Genomic DNA, 25,500 nt, shown 5'->3' with positions numbered 1-25,500 from the left:
AGACGAAGGCACAGCCTTGAGTGCTTTTGTTCCTGGGAAGGAATCCCCTCCAAGGCAGAAACCCTTCTGTACCTCCTAAAACTGTTTCTCTGCCTCAGATAAAGGCAAGTGTTCACCCTCTTTGGCTGTTCCGTGTGCACCAGGCCCTTCCTATCTTGCAACTTCATCTACAGGCTTATTTCAAAAATGGAAGATCAGTGGCATGGTGAAAATCTCTCTTCAAATGGATGTGTGCTTCTGACTCGACTAACTTGGGTTAGTTATACGGGTAACAAAATCACAAGTTTGGTCTGCAAGTTACAAAAGCAATACCATGTCGCTGTTGCAAGTATTTTAGCAATCTTATCTAATTAATGTTTAACGTGATTTTGGAAAAAAAAAGCAATGACATATGAAAAAACATAGACTAGTTTACAGTTCTTTATAGAAGAACTGTTTTCAAAAGACTTAAAAAAACCCTCCTGTATCAAAATGATGATTTGATTTGACCTGTACCATGGAGAAAAAAAGGGGTTGGAAGGAAAAAAAAAAAAAAAAAGATAGCGTTTGGCAAGAAGCCCCAAAGAGCTATAGACTTTTTTCCCCCCTTGGCTGGTGCGCTGCTGAGAACAAGTCACGTGCGGGAGGGGCCGGCCCTACCCTTTCTGCTTTTTATAAGTGAGCTGACAAGTTTGAACATTGTTCTCATAAGGAAGTACATGGGGCACTTTTTTTATTGCAAGTGCAGCACCCTTCTTAGTGGAAGCTTATGAACACATGTTTTGATGAAAGACTGAAAATATTAAATAAAAGAAGTGAACTTCAGGTTTCTGAAGCGAAGTGCTGTGCTTGCAAGGCCAGCTCTAGCAAAACAAGCCTAGCCACTGGAAGAGGAGGAGAAAGAACTGAGATCAGCGGGCACCCAGGGTTGCTGGTGCAATAGACCTGGAAGGTAATAAAACCCCTTTTCTTCCCTGAACTTGGTTTCTCTTGTATAGTGTTTGGCTGTATATAATCCAGCACGAGACTCTCTGAATCTTATTTGTATATGGATTAAATGGCTATATTTATCATCATTAATTTAGGTGCCAAACAATGTACTTTCAGGTTTAGCTGTGGTGTCAAAAAGGGAAGGAACTGCCTTGGGACTTTTGGAGCTGCCATACAAGCTTTGCTGCTGTTGGCTCTATGCTTTTGAAAGAAGAGATTAACATATCTATCCAAGGAGAACAAAGTCCTTTTCTGCCAATCACACTACGGTTACTTGTGGAAAGTTGAATTTAGAATTCGGAGCTACCCCAGTGTATTCATGTAGACTTAAATCCTCACCACGTAATTCTTACAGGTCAACCCTGTTCAAGCTAGGTCACCTCTTGCTGGTAAAATGCCTTCATTTACAACTGAAAGAAACTCTAATCCAAGCAAGTAAATGGTGGAGGTGATTCAGCAGGTGCTACGCTCCCCTGAAATCATCAATAACCAGATCTGTTCTTCCCTTTTTGCTCCCAGATCTTTACTGCACAGTGACAGCCACTTTAGTCTACTGGAGGTCATAAATAACGTGCCTTACCATTTCTGCTGGTGCTGAAAGCCAAGTAGTGCATTGCTTCTCTTCTAGAGGTTGAGTCTTTGGCAGCCTCTCAGCTTTGAAGATGGGAAATTTTTCTGGACAGCTGCAGACTAGCAGACAAATTCTCTTCTGAAAGACATGTATCAGCGTAGACCTTTTTATACAGCATACATTTTATCTGTTGCACAACAGTGCTCATGAAAAATCTGTTGCCACTAGGGATGTTTCCCTGGCATCCTAGTGTAACTCTACCTTCACTAATTATGTTGTGTCCTATTCAGTTAAGATTAAACAAGGGGCACGTAATACTTCAGCTTGCAAGTTACTGCTTTCTGTCCTAGAGGCAACTGTATTGCAGTACCATGTGGAGAGCTCCTTTCTGGTGCACTTGTCTGTAGAACCAGCTTTCCACAGCATCTGTAAAATGGTTCAGCCTCTCTTGCACAGAAAATACCTATCCAGTAAGGGTTTTATGAGAATGAATGACTCGATATGTACAAAATATTTCTTTGGCAAAGTGTGTTGCTTACATATTAATGAACTCTGGGGACCTGTGATGGTTCTGCTTTTCTCCACAAGAACTATCAGTAAGTTAGGGTCATCCACGCAGAGAAAAGGATCTAGCTTCAAGAGCTGGGAGCGGAATCGTGGCCTTTGCTTCCCCTTTCATGGGAGACTTCACTACCATGTGACCCAATCTGCTCCTTGGTATGTGAGAGCAGAGCTAAAGGGAAAGACCCGCACCTGGAATGAGTCAGTGAGGTAAACAGCAGTGCTTTTATTGTTAGGGCCTTTCTCCAGCATTGCCTCAAAAATAAAGTGTTTTCTTTACAACCTGTGTCCCAGGCCAGTAACCGCATTTCTGTCTCTGCTAGCTGAGAGAGGAGCACCAGACCAGACCTGAACATCTTGGACTAAAAATCCAAGGATTGTTAGTTAGGATGAGAGGAAATGGCCTCAAGTTGTACCAGGGGAGGTTTAGATTGGATATTAGGAAAAATTTCTTCACTAACAGGGTTATCAAGCATTGGAACAGGCTGCCCGGGAAGTGGTTGAGTCACCATCCCTGGAGGTATTTAAAAGATGTGTAGATGTGGCGCTTAGGAGTTTAGTGGTCGACTTGGCAGTGTGAGGTTTATGGCTGGACTCTTAAAGGTCTTTTCCAACCTAAATTATTCTATGTTTCTATGATACTATGATGATTCTATGATTATTTTTCGGGGGTCTCTTTCACTTCTTTCTGCTTTGTTTATTCAGCCTTTCAGGGCAGGAACTGTCTCCTGCTGTAGAGCCATCTTCAGCTACCTGTGCTTCCCTGGGACTTGCTAGCGCTGGTGACAGCATACGTGAGAGGGAACCGAGCCAAACAGCAGGGTCAGCACTGACATTGCCTCTGCTTTGGCAAGGGCTCTAAGCCTTTTGGAGGTAAATCCCAGGGCTGCCCGTGAGGCAGGGAGATGAACCTTCCTGTGGAAGAAATAGTGGTAGAGTTTGTCTGTGCTCTGTGGACACCCAAGGAGGAAGGACGGGAGGCATGCCAGCAGGGTTGGGAGGAGAGGAGAAGCTGGGAAAGCACAAGTGCAGCCCCCAAGTTTGGGCTCAAACGGGGTCTGTGGTGAGCATGGGCCAAGAGTACTTGTAGAGTTAGCTGCCATGGTGGTTTGCAGCTATACATGCAACTCTATATCAATAAATAACACCATACAACAACTGTTGAGAAAGGGCATAGCCAGGACACCACTTGGTCCAGTTTTGCCTCTCACAAGCCTATAGCTGGACGCCCTCCAAACCAACAGTTATTTCATCTATACTTGGGCCTCCAGGCTATGCTTCCTCCTAATAAAGATTAAACAGTCACGTTGCTAGTTTATCTCTCTTTTTATGGTTTTCTTTCTGTAACCCCCCACTCAGCCTTGTATAATAAACTTCTCAAGCTTTTAGTTGACAGCCATTGCAATTGGCCCAGGGTGGCGTTACAGTGCTACAAATTTGGGGGGTATTTTTGTGGACTTGGGCAAGTTTAGCCAGTACCAGCTCTCAGAGACTCCACAGGAAAGCAGGTTTTATTGGTCGTGCTGCTCACAGAAGTCTATCTGTGTTTTTGTCAAATTTCTCCATCCTGGCAGAAAATTCTTGAAGTGGATGGAGGGTTATGGCTAAATGTACCACTGTAAGCATTGGCAGTTCAGTTTCCGTTTTCTGGGAAATGGCATGTGGATGTGACATTTGGCAATGGGAGGAAAGCGTCTGGAAGAGAGTAGAGAGGGAGGGGGTAACACTGCTCCCTCAGAGCCTGCAAGCTCCAGAAGATAAATAATTTAGACCAGAGTTTTTAAGTAGACAGAATGAGACCGTGCTGCTACTCCCCATAATCTGATTCTCCAAGTTTCTTTTAATCATTCTAGGAAATAATATGCAGATTTGGGTTTTAGCAGGACTTCCAAGTACTTGTCAAACTGAATCAATGCTTGCATTAAAAAACATTCTTTATAAAAACTCATTTCTGAGAAAGAGTTTGTGCAAAGCGAGTGCTGCTTCTGCAGAAGGCCTGGCTCAGCTCTGGCCCACACCAGATGGGATATTGGAAAAATAACATGATTATAGTATGAAGAAGTATGTCTAAAGAAAGCCATAAGTCACCAATTAAGATTTCAAACTTTAAAATGAACTGAAAACCCAAGTTAGCTACTGGCAGTCTTCTTTAGAAACGCTCGCCAGCATGTAGTGATACCCCTTTTCTTGCTATTTGTAAGTAATGGTGTAAATGAGCTATAAACTGTGACTCCTTGTTCTTTTTTTATGCTCCTCCAGCCTTGTTGTATAAACAGGAGCGAGATTTCTTACTGAGATGTCAGTGCTCAAAAAAGTCCCAGTAAGGAAGCTCCTATACCACATTTTTACCAACATAATTTGCTTCATTTCTCAGAGGTTCCCCGTCAGAGCGAGGAGCAGGCTTAGCTATACAGCTGCATCTGGTGTGCAAGCGCTTATTTGATGTTACGTACCAGCAAGCTGTAATAATACCCCACCTCCTGCTATCAGTCTGCACTTAGCCTCGTTTAGGAGACCAACCTTTGAACTCTTATTTGATTCTTATCTGTACAGCCACCTTGGGTAGGACTGTTCTCAACGTATAAGTAATAGCCCAGTGTACAGGGCTGTAAGGGTTTTTTAATGCTACTACTGGTAATTCCCTTTGCTGTTAGGGAATGAATTTTTATATTACTTGGTATAATTACTTTATATTTTTATATATATATAGTTATTTTTATATATGGTTTATCTATTTTTATATTGTTATTTATAGTTTTATATTAGTGAAAAATGAGTACATCTGAATGTTACACAAATTATTTTAGATCTATAAAGAGTGCCCATGGTGGGGAAGGCTATGCTGTTTTAAGTAGCATTGGTGTCTGATGTGAAGGTTGAAGTTAAATCTTTTTCAAGGAGGAACCTGAGCTTGAATAAAGTATTAAATAATGAAAAAGAAAGGCATAGCCTTTAAAATTTTCTCTCTATTTCTGGACAAACTTAAAAACGAAATAAATGCTTGGTCTGGTTTCCAGGGCAAAGGGAAGTGCCTGTTCCTGGGCTCATTGGCTAGCTGAAGGGATTTGCCGTAGCCCTGCTTTCTGTGCAGTGGAGACACTGGGAAGTGCAGTGCACTCTTTAAGCTGCTCTGGTTTGCACTGGAAGATGGGCTCATACAATCACGGGGCACAGAAAAGGTCTTACCTTTGCTCCCCTGCATCCCGAGGGTGGTGTGCTCATCAGCGCTCCCTTCCTAGGCACAGCAGTGAAGAAGCACCAACCCCATGCCTGTCTTGCATCGTTTCAGTTCTCCTTTTATTCTCCTGTATTTTTAGCTCCCACTTCTTTTCCTCCACTTAGTTTGTTTCTCATAACAGTCTCTTGCTGACCTTTTTCTGCTGGGCTTTCAGTTTCCCTTGCAGATTCATTAAAGCTGCCTGCACTAATGCTGTGAGAAGATGCAATGCTCCTGCTGACCCTTCGAGTATCTCAAGGCAGCAACTAGCAAGAGAAGCGGAACTCGCCCCCTCTCCCCCAGCCTCCAGACTGCCCCAGCAATGTCCAGCAAACAGGAACTTGCCTTGGCACAACCTTGTGAGCAAGAGGTCTCAGTGCAATCCTGGGCCCTTCACAGGATAGAATTTCAGCAGTAGCATTACATTCAAAGCTCAGTGACAGTTTCTGGATACGTGCATAGTTTTGTTCCACTCTGCATGGGTGTTGCAGAGAAAGCCTGCTGTCAGTGGTCAGGGCTGCTGGCTCAAACGACTAAAACCTCACCTGGGCTCTGCAGAAGACACCTTTTTGGGAATAAAAAAAAAGGCACAGCAGCCAGGTCGCTGCGTCACAGACGATCACTCCTGTTTCTTCCTCTTGTTGCTCTGGCTTCCAGGAGGCTGGGTGGCAAATGGGTCTAGTGCTAAGCAAAGATTTAAGTGTGTTTTGCGCTGTGGCTTGATAAGCTACAATGCATAGGGAAACAGGAAGGTGGCAAAATGCATGTGTGTGCTGTGGGGTGGGTATGTTTATTTGGACATGAACAAGTTTGTTACACTAGATAAGTGCCGCCACACCATCCACTGCACACAGTCAAACGCGCAAGATTGTTTACTTGGGTCCCCTAAAGTGAAAGGACAGTTGAGAACATTATGGCAGGTGAATATCATAATTTTTCCTAATGTTTGGACTAGCTCTTGTTTGCTTTCTTACCTAGAGTGCTCAGGGCCTAAATTTGTCAAAGCTTCCTCTGAAAGCACAATTCTCATGCATTTAGATGCTTGCTAATTTGAGCTGCAGTATAGGCTATTCCTCTGCAGTGCTTTGATGAATCTTTTTTCTTTCCACCCCAAGAATCAGTTATTCTTGTTACGAGCTTTCCTCTTTTCATGCACTGCACCCCAACCATTGGATACTCCTTGAATTTCCTCACCTTTCCTGTCTAAGCCACCAAATGCAATTAAGAGCAATGTATCGGGTCTCTTGTTCCCGTTCTTTGATGGCCTTGATTGCCACCTGAGCTATTTCTCAGTAACCAAATTCTCTTTCTAGAAAACAGTGCTTCTCTGGCTCCTGGGCACTGCAATATTCTTCACATCACTGAGGTTTATAAGGTGTTTGGTGAAAGGTTCTGTAGAAATGTCAAGTACTGGTTGGTATTCATGAAAAACAGGCTGTTCCCTAAGCCATTAAAACTAAGAATATGTTCTTGCAGGAACCAAGATGTCTGCACCAAAAGATGTCAGTATGGAAGAAATACCGCTGGAAGATGATGAGCGAGACAGCATAGAATACAAGATCCTAATGGCCTACGCCCAGAGGCGGTTATCTGTCAGTAAATATGGGAAACTTCTGAAAAATGAGGCTAATGTACAGAAATCATCATCCTTAATTGGGAGAAAAGTAAAGACTGACCATCAAAGGGATAAAGATGGACCAAGCCAAAGAATAGTTTATCAGGGTGGCATGATGCAACAGCACAGCAAAAAGCAATCAAAAAGCAAATACTTGCCAGGATATTGCCTAAGTTTTCTCTGTGGCAGAGCAGAGAAGGAAAAGCCCCAAATGCTGTCATCGCACCAAGATCACATGGCAGGTTTCTCTGTTTCTGAGGCACAATCTGAGAGCCTTCAAGAAGGGAATTCTCAGCATCAGACAAGTATGTCTTAGTTCTTTCCTTTTGCTGTTTGTCTTTAAATCTCTCTCTAAAGAGCTAAAACGGCTGGTGGCCTGTGGAAAGGCAGGAGGAGGAAGGACCTTTTGGTCACCTCTTATGCTAGCTCTATTGATTTCCAGTTAGGAAGGCAGATTGCCAGCTCTTCAGTAGTGCTTGCAAACACAAGATTCACGCCTATGACTGGCTTTTCTGTTTTCCGTCATATGGTGGTAAGTATCACATAATTGCACAGGTTGTTTTTTTCACAAGCATTGGCTTTTTCTTTTTCATACCTGGCTAGAAAGAAAACATAAAACACTGGTCAGACTGAATACCTCCAAACTAAAATAAAGGAAGAGAAGTTGTTTGAAGGCCTGTCCAAGGAGCTTTATCATGTGATAAGTATTTCACACTAAAGACAGAAGTGCTAGGTTCTGCTTGAAACTCTGGTGCCAAGCAGTTGGCAGTGACCAGCCTCAAGCACAGAGCAACCCGTGTCCCTGGGCCACCTCTCATAACCCCACCATGTATCTTAAACAGAAACAGTCTTCCAGAGCTATTTAAGCCTCCCTTACACATTGCTATTATATTAAGTCGGAACCTGCCCTCCCATCTGTTGGAAGAAGAGGCAGTGGGTGGCTGTAATCCATCCGACATCCAGGGATCCCATCCACATAAACATCTTATACCCCAGCCCCCGAAGCCAGCCCCACGTCAGGTGCTGTACTGCAAGCAATGAGATTTGACCTTTTCTGCTCTGGATAATAACTATTACCTTAAATTCTCATACAAGACTGAGCGAGGACGATGAGGTATCCCCATTAAGTTGCCATATACAGTATATGATAGATTGCCATATTGTTTTCATATACATAAGGTAGGGGTTTTTTTGTTTAATTTGTGCCAGCTTGATACTGTTGGACTCACAGCAATTGCTCTCCCCTTACACTGCCTTTAAAGATATTTCTAAAAATTATCCATCACTGACTTCTCCAGCCTAATGCCCCATCCCTGATCAGTTTAACTGTCCTGAGGGCCAGCTCCTACCCACCAAGCCCATAACCCTCCCTGCTGCTAAATCCAGCTCTGTCTCTCAAGAAAGGGTCCCTGCCTGCAGCCCAGTGCCTTTTGCTAGGGAGAAATAACTATAACTTTCCATTGTTTGGTTGCCAGACACATATGTCTGCATCCAGATATGCCTTTTTATGTCCATTTTATTTTCACATTGCCAAGGAAAGCACTTGAGAGTTTGGGTGCAATCACTTGATGGGCCTGCCAATACACTGCCATGTTCCCCAGAGCACAGGTGGCAGCATGGCCTCGAGGTAAAACCTCCCCATGCTGGGTGTTAACCTCCCAGAGGATCCTGCTTGGCTTCAAATCTGGGCTTTGCCTGCCCTTTAGCAGCTTGCTTATTGTCATTACATTATTATCATTATCATCATCATCATCATTATTATTATTCACTTACACTGCTAGCAGCTGCACTGCAAGCTTGGTCAGGCCATTCTAGAGCAAATGGGGGTGCTTTGGAGGATTACCCATCTAAATCGAAAGCCTGTTCAATGTAAAACCAGTTGCCTAATCTTAGGTTTCCAAAGCCATGAACAGCCTGATCCCCTTCCTAGAAGTTTAGCAGCTCCCTGACAAGCTCTCCAGGCAGATGAGGAGATGGAAACGTCTTGGGGTTGACTCAGCAGCCTTGAAATGCAGTTTTTATTGGCTGCATTAACCCCTGCTGCCCTCACAATAAACTCTGCTTGTGAATTTTACACGTTATGGGTCAGACCAGATGTCTGCTGGTCATGCAGGAGCTGCCACTTGGCAGTGGTGGTAGGGAGATTTTTTGCATCCCAAACTCTGTAAGGTGAATTGTGAGGAAGAGCACCTTTTAGATGAAACAAACCTTGCAACAGCTCCTCTTGCTCTCTTTACTATAGCAGGATTCCTGTCGGCGTCCCCTCAAGGAGCAATGCCTTCAGCCGGTGAGGGTCCTGAACAGGGTCATTACACAAGGTGGATAAAGCCAGTCTGGTTGCTGAGTTCTCCCAATATTCATGTCAGCTTAATAAAACAGTGTCAAGGACACGAGAAGCTTTTGTGCCAGAGGTGCCTCTGAAGTGAAGTCTGCTTCTCCCTTGCTCAGGATTAGCCTGTGAAAACAGGTGAAGACCATTCAAATACACCATCTTTTCTGAATCTGGACCTATAGATGAACTAATCATGGGCAATACAACTAAGGTCTAAGATTCACAGTCCTATAGAGCAGTACTCATGTTTCTTAATACATGATGTGCTTCTGGCTTGCAAGGATGTATGCTAGTAAGCTACACTCACACTTGCTTCTGTATGGCCTCTGTATAGCTAGCTGCTGCTCAGATACTAAGGAAGGGCTGTACTGCCTGACTTGTCTCTCTAAATTATTACCAGCAATAGCAAAGGCCCAGCACGGGGAAATGTATCTCTTGGCATCCTCTGGGCAACTCCACCTCAGGGGGCACGTAAACAAGTAAATGACCGAATTATTTCCTGGAAAGATTAATTGCCTTCTTTATTTCCCACCCTCCTTCCCAAACAGGTGAAACAGCAGATGTCAACCACATTGCAGACAAACTTGCCAAGCTTGTTACTTCCAGATCCCAGGAATCTCCTTCAGATGCGCCATTCCAGATAACGCATCGAGCCCTGTGTCTGGAACAAGACAATAGCAATGCTACTGATGGAAGTGAAGGCGAGGAACATGGTAAGGGTGAAGAATTTCATGCTCACAGGCAGTGTGTCAGGTTGGGATTGCACACTGAGGCATTTTTTCCCTTAGACGCGGTGAAGCGCTCGGGACTTCTGCAGTAAGATGCTCTGAAGAAGGAAGTTTGCTCTGCTGGTTCTTGCTCTGTTGCCCACATTTCAGGGACTGCTCTTGCAGTCCTCTAAGAAGTCCTGCCTGCTACTGCAAGTAAAGGAAGCACCCTTAAAAATCCAAGGAGTTGTGACATGAGAAAAGGAGGATGAAGGCAGTGACATAAGGTGACAGAGCAGTGGTAGGAGTGGCAGTGCTGGTGGCCGAGCACTACACCAGGGCTCAAAGGCCACAGACCAGTCATTGGGGCAATAATATCATGGTGAATCCCTCTTCAGTGACGGGACAACACTGCTCAACAATCTCTGTTAAAAGTCTGAACTGCTTGTCTTCCATGACGTCTGCAGAGATTTAGTTTTAATGCAAGCTTTCTAGGGATTTCTGGTTTACAAGAGGCATCCTGCCATACTTCCATTTTCTTTAATCTGGCAAACCCAGAGTTTGTCCTAATGAGTTGCAGAAGGTGTAATTGGTAACGATGAGGGGATTTCCCCCCCACAATTTTAAGTCTATTTTCATGGGCTTTGCTAGCTGCTCTTTTGTTCTGGCTTGTTATCAGACATAGCTCAAAGCCCAAAGGGCTGGCAGTGAGATGTTAAAGCCCCTGCTCTTTCCCAGATTCTTAACTGGAGCAAAACATCGGACAGGTGGAGGAATAGCATTGCTTACTCCATGCAGACTAGAACAGTGAGCTTCAGCTTAAAGCCTGCAGACACAACTCTCTAAATTTGCCACAAACTAGCAGCTGTTTTCATGATTAAGCGACACAAAGGCTTTTGCTATCATTTGCTATCTGGATCCTGCTAGAAGGCTGAGATATTTATGTTACTTTTTCTTTAACAGATGAAGAAAAGATAATACAAACAATAGTTTCACTGTTAAGACAATCAGGGGACCAACTAGAAGAAAAGGTAACTCCTCCTGTTTTCAGAAGCTACACAGGCTAGAGTGTGAGAGAGAGATTACACTTCTCTTGGGAGTGAATGTTTTATAAGCTAGCGTGCTCTGTCTCTATCCTGAACTTCGCTTTCCACATCTAGGGCTTTCTGAAAACATCACCATTCTTCCTGAAATCTTTCTTAAGACCAGAGGACTAGCAGAGATCTCTGTTGGGGTGTGGGAAGAAGGCAACAAAAATGTTGTGCATTTAAAAGAGGAGTCACTTGCCTCATTCCCACTGAGTTTCATGGGATGTCAAGCACTCAACCGACTCTGAGAAATGTTTGTGCTTGCATTAAATTTGGCATACAAGCTGTTCCCAGCAGAGGGAGAAAACTCTACAGCTTTGAGTGTTTCTGTAGGGAAATAAATCTTCTGAGTGCCCTTTGAAAGCCCTGCCCAAAAGCTATACAAGAACCCCGTCATGAGTCCATGAGATGGAGTGGATGTTTTCCTCTATTAAAAGTATAGGTACTTGTTCCTCTTACTCCCTTCTTTAGCTGCCCCTTCTGCTCTGTAAAGGGAGACTCCCACATGGAGGACATGCTCAGCTCCTGCAGCAGAGAGGTACCCAGGTGCAGTAAGAAGCATCACAAAGACCATGACTGAGCGAAAGGAGCTTAGCATGGCAGCTGTTGCCAGCATTTCTCACAACCTTGCCTTTACCGTAATCTTCCCACTGCTCCTGTATTCCCATGCCTCCTCACCTGCAGGTCTCAATATCAGTTTCACACTTGTTTTGCTTTCTCTCTCTCTGCTTCTCTCATTCAAATGCAAAAAGACCTGAAGAATTTTTTTTTTTTTGAGGCAAAACCATAGAGCCACCTCCAGAGCCTGAAGGAGCAGCTTTGCAGTGAGGTGTGGAGCTTGCGTGTCATCACTTGCATTCACCACCACCATTAGACTATATTGCATGTATTACCTAGAGGTGCTCTCCTTTCCCAGTGAGATGGGGAAAGCAATTCCAGTGAAAGTGGCTCAATTTAACCAATCCTTATTCTTATTTTCAGATCAAAAAGGACAGGGTTTTCTATCAGCATTTTAAAGATATGCTGTCCTACACCTTCTTCAAGAGAGTCACTGATTTGTTCCTGGAGGATGTCTCAGCAGATTCAACAAGTGAGCCAGAAGGCCAAGTACAATGCACGAAAGTTGCCTTTACAATGGAAGTTGCCACCAGACTTACCGCTGTGGATAACCATCCTATGAACCTGGTCTTGGGCTTTGGATTAAAGTACCTCAGAGAACACTTCAAGCCATGGATTCAGGACCAGGGTGGCTGGGTATGCGTTTTGCCTCCTTTGACTTGTGCAGAGCCTAAGGCAACTTGAGGCAGCACACTTGTACAGAACTAACACGGGCCAGATGCAAACCAAACTGCAAATTCTTTAACACAGCGTGTACTCCAGCTGTGGAATTACTTGCTACAAGACATCTTCTATGATGCAAGCTTTCTATTTACATAGGTCCAAAAATCAATAGGAGACATTAACGGAGCATTGTTAAGTATAAAACAGCATTCCTAGCACAGACAGTCTCTCCACCACAAACAGCTGTAGGCTGGGAGAAATACCAGCAAACTTCATGCTTGCCCTAATCCTGTACTTCTCCCTGGTAGTGTGCTGTTGGCAGGTTGTGGGGACAGCATAGTAGTTCAGCAGTTCATCCAGTCTGCCCTTACAGTGTGGTATGCTTCCACTTGCCCTGTACACAAAGGCATCTCTTTATCTTCATATCCTTCTTTCACAGCCAGTTGTGCAAGGTGCTCTTTTGCCAGCAGTGGTGGTGAGCTGCTGCCCTTCGCAGCTCATTTACCTGGATTTGCTGGGAGGCACTTGAATCGGAGATCCTGGTCCTTTTGTGCTTCGTGAAATGAATGGAAACATTCAGCAGCTGTACGGCCTGTGTCCATTGGAATAGATAGCATGTGAGGTCAGGAAATCCTACTGGCAAACCTACTGACTGACCTCAGCAGAGTGGAAATTAGGATGCGGGTCCTCATTGCTTTTATAATTGTAAGTCTTCTTTCTATGTTACAGGAGAAGGCTCTGACTTCACTGGATCAGGATGAAGTAGAGTAATCATGACTGAATTAATTCTTCAGGGCGCAGGAGCCTTCAGTTAAGGAACATGCAGGATTTTACCACAATCTGATGCCAGAATGATTAGTAGCTATGTATTTTTATTTTTTTCCATGGAAGGTTGGAGTGTTGCATGGCTAATGCTGATGGTACAATTGCACTTTCTTAAAGTCAGTATTGATGTAGAAGCATTCTTCAGTGGATATGAAGGCACCTTCAACTTCCCTGGAGCATTCAGCTCCACAGATAGTGATTTCAGGTACCTTTCTGAGTGGAGATGCTCACCACTACTCCTATGGATGGATGTTAAAGTGCAAACTAGAAGAAAATATCCAAGTACGCAATCAAGAACTACTGGACTGTGATCAAACATCAACCAAGTGAGACAAGTACTGCCAGTTTTGTGTGGTTCATATTGGTATAATCTGTTATCAGTGCCTCAGTACCTTGTTAGGAGACACACCTACACATTTCTATCAGTTTCCTCCCCACTCCGATTAGATTCTCCAATGTACTGATGCCATTTTATACTTCTGAAAGGGACTGAGTAAGGTTAATGAGGGCTTTTTACCCCAGTGCCTTCCCCATTCCTCCAAGAAAATAGACCTGATCTACCTACAGATGCTTTTAATTCAAACTCTTCTGTTTTAAAGCCCTTCAAAGCATAGCACAATAGAAGTTGACTTTTGCAGCATTATTTTGTCCATTAATGTGGAAGATACAAACATTGGGAGACCTTTGTAGTCCAAGAAAATTAAAACTTATCCTACTGTGTCAGTTTTCCTCCTTATTCAGGAGCTCAATGCTATGTGTAATCTCAGGGATTTCTCTGTAAATTGAACTGGCCCTTCAGCCGTTGAAAACAAGCGATCTGATTAGAGTTCTTGAATCTCTGTGTGTGGCAGTGGAAGGAATAACAGCGCATCATTTAGAGTAGAGGTGGATACCAGTGAAACTATTGATGGTTTTGAGGCTTGGTTTATGTCCCATTTAGTTGATGACTTTTGGATTTCCGTCCCCCAAAAATCCCCAGCGGAGAAAGAGGGATCTCAGGACATCTGCTGAAGATGTAAAACCATGGTATTGGTTCTGTCACTTTTCAGTACAAACAGGTGATGTTTCCTGAACAGGATCTCTGCCTCTCAGTAAGATAACCTTCCACTATGGGTGCTCAATTCTATGTGTACAAGTATGTTAACTACAAAGATTGCATGAAGAAGTTATTAGTAAATCATGAATTTGAATGAAAATGATGAAAAGCATTTTAACCGGATGTGTAAAATATGCAATGCTACCAAGATCAAGTATTTTTCTAATAAACGTTATACTTTCAACTCATCCATAGCAAACTCTGCCTCTGTTTGGACACGTATGTGTGAAACAAAAGACGGAGAAGGTGGAAGTGAGTTACCTTTGTTTCCCTTCTTCAAAGGAGTTGGGAAATACTTGATCTATCTCTTGACTGTAAATCTAAGATTCCCTTAGTTTTAAGAACATCCACTCTTTCTGATCACATCAGATGTCCCCAAAGGGGGATGATTTGTGGGGGAGAGGCAAGAACTTACTCAGAATTTCAAAATGTTCTTCTCCTTCTGTCTCTTTCTCCGACATCTTTTTCCTACGGAAAAAAAAAATATATATGAGGCATTGTACCCTCCCACACATCAGAGGCTGCTGCTTTATTATAAATTTAATTGGCTTCTAAAGCAGGTTTGTTAGCTAGATTTTGGCTATGAAGAACTAGATCTGATTCCATTTTAATTACACTAAGACTAGACTCAGTCTGCTAGCATACACCAGTTTGCCATTAGTTGGGCGCTAGCTTATGGAAGTCACTTTTTAAATTTCTCTGTTTGAACAACAGTTTGCTATTTAGCAAGGTGCAAATTCTGTGTTTGTGAGTGTGGTTTTCCAGCTGAAGGTTTAGCAGCCCTAAACCCACACTTGTCCCTCATCCCCAGTTTCATACCTCAGGGCCAGTTTCATGCCAAGAGCGGAGCCAACAGCAAAATAGACCGTCTTGAATGGGAATGCAAAACCTAGCCATCTAAGAAAAGATATTCAGCTGGTTTTTATTTTTCTCTGGGTTGTTAAGAAGGATTTTTTTCAGTAGCAGTAGGGGCCAGCATAGGAAATCAGCCAAGTGAGCTGTTTCTTATTTAGCCATTCTTACATTTGTCATCTGCATCAGTTAGATTTTAAGAGCAATGTACTCCTTTTATGGCAGGGATCTGTGGTAGCCTCCTTACTGGAACAACGGCTTTGGTTTATTCTAAGAGCAGTCAGCAAGGCTGAACACCAAGCTGTTGCCACTGCTGCTGCCTGGCATGAATTAACAAAGCTTTACTACTGGCTCAACCAGTCTTCATCTTGCTGTCTTTTTTTAATCTGTGATGACTAAACCAGCAGCAGACGAATGTGTGTATTTTGGGTGCGTATGGAAGCCGAAGGGATGTTGTGAGGGAGGGCAACTGGCCATGCCTTCATTTTACGTTAATCTCTCACAAGACATCTTTGCCTGTAGAACCCTCTGGTGTCTATTTGGGGTGTTACTGTAAAAGACAGAGAGGTTTACTGTTACAACAAGAAGTGTCACTTGGGATATTTCTTATTGTATATCTACCCAGGTCAGCATCATGCTATTTGTTATATCAGCAAGTTCAATTTTTAAATGACCTGATTTCACTGTGTGTTAAGATTGCAAAACCAGAGTTTAGCCCTGTGCAGGTGACGCTGGGATTTAGTTTTAAAGGACGCTAGAAGTGTCCTGCAGCTGCCTTCTGTGCTGTGTTAAAAGGAGTCAGTCAGCCTGTGTTAGCACCTGGGAGCTGCCATCCCATCCTAATGTGACCCTCCGAGAGCCGGGGCTCCAGCAGCCAGTGGGACCTGCCCCGGCTGCCATTCCCTGGAGCAGCTAAAGCGTCAGATAAGAAGATCCTGCTGTCCATGTGCAGACATGTTGCACAAAGGAGCTCTGCCCTGGCTCATGGCCACAGTGTCCCTTGCTCCAGTGGGTAAGCAGGAGGCAGAAATAGTAGAAAACAGTCTGGATCCATTGCCCCAAACCAAACGTTTTACTTGTCTGTTACCTACCTTTGCTTCAGCTCTCAGGAAATGCTGGCAAATCCAGTATTTCTCCAAAATAGGCTGATGAGGCATATGGAGGCATCCTTGGGTCTTCTCACAGAATCTCATGGTCTCCCTCTTTTTAAGCTGCTTCTCCTTTCTCTCCTTCCCGCAGGTGAGTAGCGTGCTACTACTACCGATACACACATTTGAGTAGACAGAAAAGCAGCAGGTGGACAGAAAGCAAATTGCAGTGAGGCACCAAGGGGAAGAGCTCAATAGACACCATTGTCTGAAAAGTGGATTTACTGCCTATGACTTGTCTGCTGTAAAGGCTCACAATCTGGAAGAAGTTCAGGGTTAAAAGTTCACAGCTGGGGCATTGTGGTGTGAGTGAAGGGTGAGAACCAAGCAGAAAACACTAAGCTGATTGCCTTGCTTGTTTGTCATCTGTGGCCGTGATGCACTTGCCAGGGATGGTGTAAATCACAGAAGCGAGACAGAAATTCTAGCTCTGTTCCATGATACCTAGCACAGCATGTCGTGAGGTGGGCGTAGGAGATGTTCCTGGACTGGAGCTACTGCGATCCATCCTCGTCAACCCACAGAAAAGGTTTCTCCTGTGTCCCCTGACTTGCTCCACTGTGTATCTGCTGCAGCCAAACCAGGAAGCTTTCCGCTGTACAGATGCAGAGACGACGCATTTTCCTACCTGGGGTGGTAGAAACGATGGGTTGCAAAAAGATTTCTTGCTGGAGTCTGATATGATATTATCTCTATGCCGACTTTCATGATGGTCTTCCCCTTGTCTTTCTACCCCAGGGTCATTTTTGGCAGATCCATGCCAATCATGGCTCTTACCTCTTCTCTAAGGGGAAGCTCAGATGCTTCCCAGCCAAAGCTAGCATGCTGAAAGGGCAACCAGCTGAGTTTATCACTGGATGCTGGAAGGGGATGGGACTTAAGTTTTTAGAAGTTAAACACCCAAAGTGGAACTTTCTGTCTGTCACTGCAGTGGTTCTGCTTTAAATATTAATTACACACAGCACTGCAATGGAAAATTTGGGTTATGCTTATGTTATCTTCCCCAGAGACCCGAACCTGGATTTTCTTGCATGCCAGCTAGCTGTTCTCAACCCTGATGATGTGGATAATACTACCACTTGGATAATACCACCAGTATTATCGCCTCTGCTCCCCCCCCCAACCTCAAACGGTATATCCAGGGAACCATCTGCCAGATCAGTCCCGTTTGCTAAACAGGGAAGAGGACAGCCTGCGCCAAGCAGCTCATCACCGCTCAGACTGAGGGCTCTGCTTATGTCTGGTGGCAGAAATGCAGGCAAGTATGGGACTATTTTTGTCAAGGAAGGCCTGAAGAAAGTCTTAGATGATGCCAGTGGTGCTTAAATGTTCAGTGTAGGTGCCTGTAGTGAAATGACAATCTTTTGGTGGGTCAAGACTCTAGGACCAGCCAGATACAGGATACGGGATACAGGAAAACTACACACACACTCTGTAAAGTGGCTGTGCATGCCTGGCTTCAGCTGGCTTGGTGGTTTTTTTTCTTTCATCGAACTCGTGTGTCTTTGCATCTTGGGAAAGGCGCCTTCCTGTGAGCACCTGGGTTATGAAGATTTTCTGTGGGGCAGGGGATACGGGAATTGCTTCAGGCGTTATCATCACGTGAAGCATCAGAGAAAAGGTGAGGGTGACCTTGCGACTGACCTTTTCTGGCAAAGCTGGGGAAGACTGTTATAGCAGCCAAGCCTTGTACTTTGCCTTGCCAACCCCAACATCAAAAAGCCCTGAGTGAGCACCTCAACGTCTCCCAGAAAAACCCTGGAAGATTAACCCCCTCAGGTGGTGTTCTGGGGTTTTCAAAATGGTTTTGGAGGCTAGGTGTCATATTTGCCTTCTGTATTTTATGCTTTCAGGTAAATGCAGATCACCTGGTTACTTTCTCTCCAGAAGCGGGAGAGCGAAGGCTTTTAACGGAAAGCAGAGCTCTCTGATCTCACCCTTTCCAGGAGCTGGAGACGAAGAAAAACGCTTCTCTCTAGAAATAATTACAACAAAAACACACTGCACAAACAGGCCATACAGACAGATGATTTCTGTGTGGTTTTTCCCAAGCCAGTGCTCACACAAGGAAAGCTCAGGTCTTTTGGCAGGAGTGGGGAGCACTGACCACAACCATAGCCTGTCCCGTGGCTTTTCTCTGTCATGCAGAGAATGCCCCTTCAGCCACTCGCTGCCTCCTGGTTTGCATCCACCCGTATAAAGGCATCCATCTCTATCCCAGTTTGGGGTACTCGGGTGAGTGGGACATCATTTGTTCCACTTCCACTGTGGCCAGTCCAGGGTAGCTGTTGCTGTGCTCTCCCAGCTCACAAAGAAACCCTTGAGTTTTGCTGATCAAGAGAGGTCCTGTGGGGTTTCAACTGATGGGGACCTAAGCGCCCACAGTGAAGTCCTAGATTTAGGCATAAGAGGTCACAAGTTAAAAACCTCCAAACCTTAAAAGTTTAAACACCTGACTCCAAGCCTGATAGACATGAGAACATCTATTAGATCCCGGGTCCTCCCTGAAAATGGATTTCTGCCCATCTGGAGGGCAGAGCACACAAGCCAGAGGAGGTCACACAGGAGGTGGTGCGGCTACAAAACGCACGTGCCCATGGAAACGTTCGCCCGGCCCGAATCTGCTCCCGTTTCCAGTGGCTGTGCCCAGCGGTACCACCCAGTGCAACAGCTCCCTCCTCCCTCGCCGCGTCCCCGCAGGTGAAGAGCAGACGGGGCGGTGGGCCAGCCTTACCGAAGCAAGGAGGAACCTCCTGCCGATTAAGTGAAACTCACCCTTAAAACAGTAACAAACAAACAAGCGATGCTGGTGAGCCAGGAACTTGCATGCGCTCTGTCGAGCCTTAGCGTGAAGCGATGTGTAAAAGTATTAGCAAGGAATAGGGCAGAGTTCAGCGCTGAGGTCAGCCCTCTGCTTTTAATTAAGGCAAGTAGGAGTCAGGAAAGACAATATCCCATTATTGAGTGGGTAGTGCCTGTCATGTTAGATGCAGTGTCTGCATTCAATTAAAGGAGGCAAATTAGCCTTTAGTGCCAGAAGAAAAACCAAAATGAGAGCCAGTTTGATGGACCAAAATTAAATGTGAGACAGGAAGAATTTATCATCCCCACAAAAACGTTTGGAATACACACTGGAAAGAAACTTCAAGAAATCCATGGAAATGCTTTGAAGGGGAGTGACTCACAATCACTTTGAAGGCTAAGTTTTCTTTTTACTCTCTGCTTTTTAAAAAGGTTTTAAAGATTCATAAACTGTATTTTGCTCTAAGTGGGGGGGCCTGGGATAACTTTCTTCTTCCTGCTCCCTCAAATGCTTCTGAGCAAACTGCTTATTCTCTTCGCTTACCGCTGGGCCCTTGAAGGGTGATGCTCAGCATCCCATCCTGGGCACCGTTTTGTAACCCCAGCAGTGTGAAAAGCAAGCGGGCAGCGATGGGTTGACGCTGCCTTCTCTTCTCCTGCTTGGACAGGCCATAGGACAAAGCACAGGAAAATACACAGATACATCCGTGTGGACGTGTACACCGGGGTCTCTCATATAGGGAAGAGGAGCAGGCAAACCTGCAAAACGCTGTAATTACCAGCATTAAACAGCCTGCTTACCCTACCACTACCAATGTTTTTCAAAAGAAAGAGTTGGAAAGCATCATTTTGTCTACAGGTAGTGACTCACGCAGAGCAAGCTGAAAACCACTATGGGAACAAATTTGCTGCTAATACAATGCATGTGCATTTGCAGTTCATTCACGAGGATTTGGTATGGACATTATCAAGCATCTCAGCTCTAAAGCTGGCTTAATTACCTTCTGGCCTCGGGGTCCCTCTTTCTAGCAGCCCAAGGACAGGTGAAGATTGATTCTCTCACAGCTATTACAGAGTTGAGCATTTTGCTGTAGTTATTCCCAAGAAGGATGGGCTGTCAGCTTCTCTGTGCGCATACCGAAATAAAAATATACATAAAACCCCAAAATTAAGTAGCTGTGGTTTTTCCTGAAAAAAATTGCAATGAAAACAGCGGAGGCAGCTGTAATTATAAATAAGGTATTGAGCTCTTCTACATAAAAATATATATATTATATAAAATACATTAAAACCCACAAAGACATAAAGGATAATCAGATCACTGAACCTATTCTATCTGGAAGGGACCAGTGTAGAAATCATTAAATATAAAACTAACATCACAGTTACAATGCAGCAGTAACAGGTAGAGGGAGAGGAGCAGATTCTTATTCTTGATGCTGCCTGTGAAATTCAATTCCTTCTAAGGATGTTTAAACTTACAAGTAGTAAAGCACCTTTGAGCAGAAGGGAGGGATCTTCATATTTAATATGATCTTTTCTTGCAGTGCTTTTTTATTTTCTCCCCAACTCTTCCATCTCACAAAATAACACAGGAATAGAACCGGCCAGGAATAATTTCAAATATGAAGTGGTCTCACGCAGCTATGCAATAAAGAGGAGCATCTTGCCAAAAACAAAACAAAAAAGCAACCCAAACCCTTCTCTCCGAAACAATCTTTTTCATGGCTTACAGTTGGCTCCTAGCAGCATGCTGGAGTCGGGAGATCAAATCCACCAAGTACCTGCTTACAGCAACAGCAGTTAATCGTGCACAACAGCAAAGCGAATGCCAGGTAATTGGAAACAAACGTTGGAGAAATCCTGCAACAAATGATGAATCTGAATCACCAAGCCCTCTTAGCTCTACAGGTGCTTTGCCTGTTGTCTTTTACAGCTGTGGAAAGACATATATTTATTACCAACATAAAATTAACTCAAGGAAATGAACAATTGCGACACAAGGATTATGTCTCTTTTCTGCCTTTTTAGTCCTCTCGTTTTGGAGCTATCTAAAGCTGAAGGATGATTCAAACATCAAATGAGAAGAGAAAAAAATATTCGTGTGTTAGAAGCAGCCAAGTATCCCAAAGCAGCAGAAAACCCAGCTCTCCCTTTCCCAGCCGTTCCCATACCCACTGCGCTGACAGACCAACCTGCGCTTTCTGCAAAGACCTGGAAAAAACAAGAGCAACTCTTCCTTACCTGGTGCCAGTCACCAAATAACTTTTCCTCAGATTCTGGCTTTACGACAAGACCATACTTCTGTCTAACTTTTGACTTCTGAGCATTTTTTGTCTCTTTTTGGGTGACAGAGGGGTGCCAATGGAGGAGACAATTGGCATCCCTTCCCCTCCTTTTTCAAAATTTGAAGGAATACGACTTTCCTGCTCAGTTACTCAAGTTTAACTGATGTCAGCGATTTTCCCCAGCTGTTCAGGAAACCCTGGGATGCGGGTATGTGGGAGCGCCGGCAGACAAGCACTGCTGGGCTTCCCACTCCTCAGGAAACCGCCGAGCAGCCCCTCGCACGTGCGCTCCTCTCCCCCCCGTGCCTCGCTGCCGCCCTGGCTCCTCTCCCTGGGAAACAGCCTTCGCTGCCCTTCCCCGTCACCCCTGCGTCAACCTCTGCGCCCATCTCCCCTCACCACCACCATCACCTCCTTCTCGCCCCGTTCCTCGCACATGCAAATGCCGGAGCCCACCTGCCCCGAGCACTGGATTGCTGGGCCAAAACCAAGGGGGATGAGGGTTTTGGAGAGGTGGATGCAATGCAGACAGCGTGGAGAGGATGTATGGGCATCATACTGGAAGGACAGGAGAGAGAAGTACATTCTTTAAAAAAAAATAAAAAATCAGCCTTCGTTAGTAGTACTGCTGGTGGAACAACTTTTTATTAGAAGCATCTGAAAGCGGTTATCTTTCATAAAGTAATTCAGCCCTTACAGCTGTGCTTCAGAACAACAGCCCATGTTAAGCTGTCCGTGCAGCAATGCTGAAGCCACAGGGTTTCTCAAAACATTCGCAGGATGGAAAGAAAAAAGTGGTGTCAAGGGAGGAATCACTCTGTCTCCAGCAAACAAAGCATGCCTGAAAAACATGAAGTTAGGAAAAATACACCAATGGATTTTTTTTTTTTTTTAGAGCACTTATTGCCTCATGAGCCATTTTAATCAAAATTTCATTTACAAACTCTCCTCCTGTCCACAGTAGGGGTCATTTTCTGATCTTCTCTTCCTTGGTTTTTCAGCGCTGGGCATATTTGCCTAAAATCTAGATCTTTATCTGCAGGGTTCACCTGCTGCTCGCTTCCCACCTGAAGTCAAATCGCCGTGTCAGCAACACCACGCTCATTTCCACAGCAGCCAAACGCGAGTTCTCAGCGAGGATAATGGCGGCCTCCGTTAAGGAACAAGCCACGAAAGCTCACGAAATGCCCTCGGAGGCCAAGGTCTGGTTTTCATTAGGCTCTCCACGTAACGAGAGCCAGGGGAGGTGCAAGACAGGAAAGAGGCCGTACACAGGCGCAGCTCACCGGAGATTTTTGTGAGGCTTTCCATGAGCACCAGCGAGCGTACGAGAAGATGAAGGGCTTGCAGCACGCCAGGGCATCTCAGCCGATTCCCCCATCGCCGCCTCCTCCTCCAGCTCGCCCGCTGCCCTCCAGCCGGCCCAAAACCCTAAACCCTGGCAACTGGTAACTCTTGCTGGCACAATAGTGCCTCGCCACTGAAAGACGCGGTCAGGGCAGTGCAGGAGAGGGATTACCCCCCCCAGGAAGCCCTTACAACCTCACAAAGCACCCAGCGCCGCCACGTTTTCTGCCCCATCCATCCACGATGCTGATTGCCCTTGCTGCCGCTCCTCTCTTCGGGACAAAAGCGGCACGGCTGCCTTCTCGTGAGCCAAACCAAGGAAGTCCTGAGCAGAAGACAGCTTATCTCACCATGCTGTCGTCACTGGCCCCCCCAGCCATGAAGCACTGCCTTTTCCTGCTCCCCGGTCCCTTTGCCAGGTGAGGCAGGGGAACCAGCGGCACTGGGGTTTCTCCGGCTTTGCTTCAGAAGAGCCTCTTTGTTTCAAGGGTGTTTACTTTTCCTGCTTTCAAGACCAAATGGAGGCAGGCAGAAACTGAGCACGCCTCCAAGGTCACAAAATCAGCAAACGGCTCACGCTGGCCACGGTCTCTGCAAGGCGTTATCCAGTGCCCGGACCTGGTCAGCCCTGGCATCTTCCTCTCCCACCCTCTGCCTCGCAGCTGGTGACTCCACTCTCACTTCTTTATTTCCACCATTTTTTTTTTTCCCCCTATGGGTGTGAATGCAAGGGAATGCTCTCAGCTACTTCGGCATGCCCTTTCTTCCCCACTCTCATCCTGTACCAAGATGGGGGGGTTGGCAAGGACAGGGGAGGTGTTTATGTGTCCTGTTCTCCCCTCCCTGCTGGAGTACTGGGGCTGTAGGTGGGACGGCAGGAGAGGCCTCTCAAATTGTCTCCTCTGCTCCCTCCTTAACCGATCTTGTCTGGCCCCCCAGGAGTCAGACCCCTTAAAGATTATTTTATTCCTAGCACAGACGGGGTGCAGGAAACACAGGACTCCCTGCTTTTCTGCCAGACTCCTCTGGCTCTTCGCCCTGAACTGCCCAACCTGTTCCTTTTCTCCACCCTTGCCAGGTTGTCCCCCCGGGGTCCCTGCCACACCAGCCAGGCACGTCGCTCTTATACCAATGCTGAGGAGCAGTCGCCGTGCTCCTGAGTGACTTCAGAGAGCCACCCATAACATTATCCTTCCCTCTTATTGCCACAGGCTTCCAGGACCCTTCCTACCATACACCCTGCATCCTATATTCATCTTTTTTTATGCTCTGCTTTCCTAATTCCTCTCCATGCACATCCTCAGAGAGGAACGAGGAGCCCGGAGCACAAGCACTACACCCTCCTTGCACCTCTCCTTTCTCCCCACGGTCCTTCCAGCCGCATCTGCCCATCTCTGATGCGCAACATTTTCCTACTACTCTTTCCCTGCGCGGGCAACTGGCCCAGGAAACCAGGAGCAGCTCTCACGGCACTGGAGCTGCAGGGGAATGCTGCTGGGCTTTCCTCCTGGGACAGCCCGATGCTTTACCACAGGCTCCCGGCACCCCTGTAGCCATGAGAGCCACCTGTAGCTCTTTATTTGGGAAACCACCAGCAGGGATCATCAGTGATTTGAAATGCGTTGCTCAGGGCAATGCAGGGCAGCTTGGTGGTGGGTCACTCAGTCATTCCTCTCCAGCCAAGTCCTCTGCAGGTCAAGGTGCTTATTGGTTTCTTGGCAAGGAGACAGGGCTAACAATTTTGGCAACACTGACAAACAGAAAACACTTACCACACGAAATCCTTCCGTATCCTCAGACCCGAACGATATCCTTTACACGTCCTCAGAGAAGCAAATGTTGTCGTTTCTGCAGAGCATTCCCCTTAAACTCATGAAAAAGGTATCTTGCTGTGAAAGCAAAGCTGCGGTGAGATCACTGCCGTGCCACACACCAAGGCAGGTAACCCAGGCAGCAGACCTTTTCTACTACACAGTTTCTTTATGCAACAGAGCATGCAAGCAGGAGAGGGCCAGCAGCTCCTAATCTTTCCTATAAACAGGGAATTTGCATTTAGCTGCCATCATGGATCTTGTGGTGATCAAGGGCAAGGTAAAGCTTATTTACCCAGACACATAGTTTCTACAGAAGAAATGAGTTTGTTGTTGTTATTGTTTTACTTTTAAAAAAGTCACTAAGCCCAGCAACTTATAACTTATGTTCCCAACCTGATGCACCAGGAAAAAGGATGCAGGAATAGCTGCCGCCCATAGCACATTTGATACAAGGTGAAACTTCCCCTTGTCAGATACCTGCTTTTCAGTAGGCAGTTCTACCAAACATACCTTGATTCCCATGCAGAGGTTTCTCAGCTAGCTACAAAATCTCCATGAAAACAGGTTAAACACGTCCAGCAGTTCCCCTCCAGGAACAAGCATGTGATTTCACATTCTCACCTTCTTAGGGGAGTGCTGCCAATACTGGCAGATGCAAAGGAAAAAAAAAAAAAAAAAATCTCATTTTTATGCTCTTAATGAAGGGTTCTTTCCACTACCAAAGCAAAGATGCAGTGTGTTATCGCTCCTCTAGTATAAAATGAATGGCAGGATTCCAGTGCTCGCTGTCACCTCTGCTTGTGTGCACATATGCAAGGAAAGACAGAATCACGTGAAGGAAATAAATTCTTTTCAGACTTCCAAGTGGTCTTTTCTCAGACACGCAAGGAATATTTCTTTGAATGATGGAAAATACCCTAGTGTCCCTTACTATGCCTGCTGCCCTTTGGTGCCTGGTAGACACGATTTCAGCAGCTCTGCCATCTC

At 45.4% G+C, this 25,500-nt stretch overlaps 1 protein-coding gene across 1 annotated transcript; it reads left to right on the top strand.

Annotated features, from left to right (window-relative positions):
- The first annotated feature begins 312 nt into the window (after positions 1 to 312).
- BCL2L14 (BCL2 like 14) lies at positions 313 to 14,446 on the top strand. Its single transcript, XM_069807041.1, has 6 exons — positions 313 to 931; positions 6,795 to 7,238; positions 9,814 to 9,978; positions 10,936 to 11,003; positions 12,042 to 12,314; positions 13,071 to 14,446. The coding sequence occupies exons 2-6, from the start codon at positions 6,803 to 6,805 to the stop codon at positions 13,110 to 13,112; spliced, it is 984 nt and encodes a 327-aa protein (XP_069663142.1). The 5' UTR covers positions 313 to 931; positions 6,795 to 6,802; the 3' UTR covers positions 13,113 to 14,446.
- Positions 14,447 to 25,500: the final 11,054 nt, after the last annotated feature.

This window comes from Haliaeetus albicilla, chromosome 19, assembly GCF_947461875.1.
Source record: "Haliaeetus albicilla chromosome 19, bHalAlb1.1, whole genome shotgun sequence".
Classification (NCBI taxonomy): Eukaryota; Metazoa; Chordata; class Aves; order Accipitriformes; family Accipitridae; genus Haliaeetus; species Haliaeetus albicilla.
This window is presented reverse-complemented; position numbering and strand designations above follow the sequence as displayed.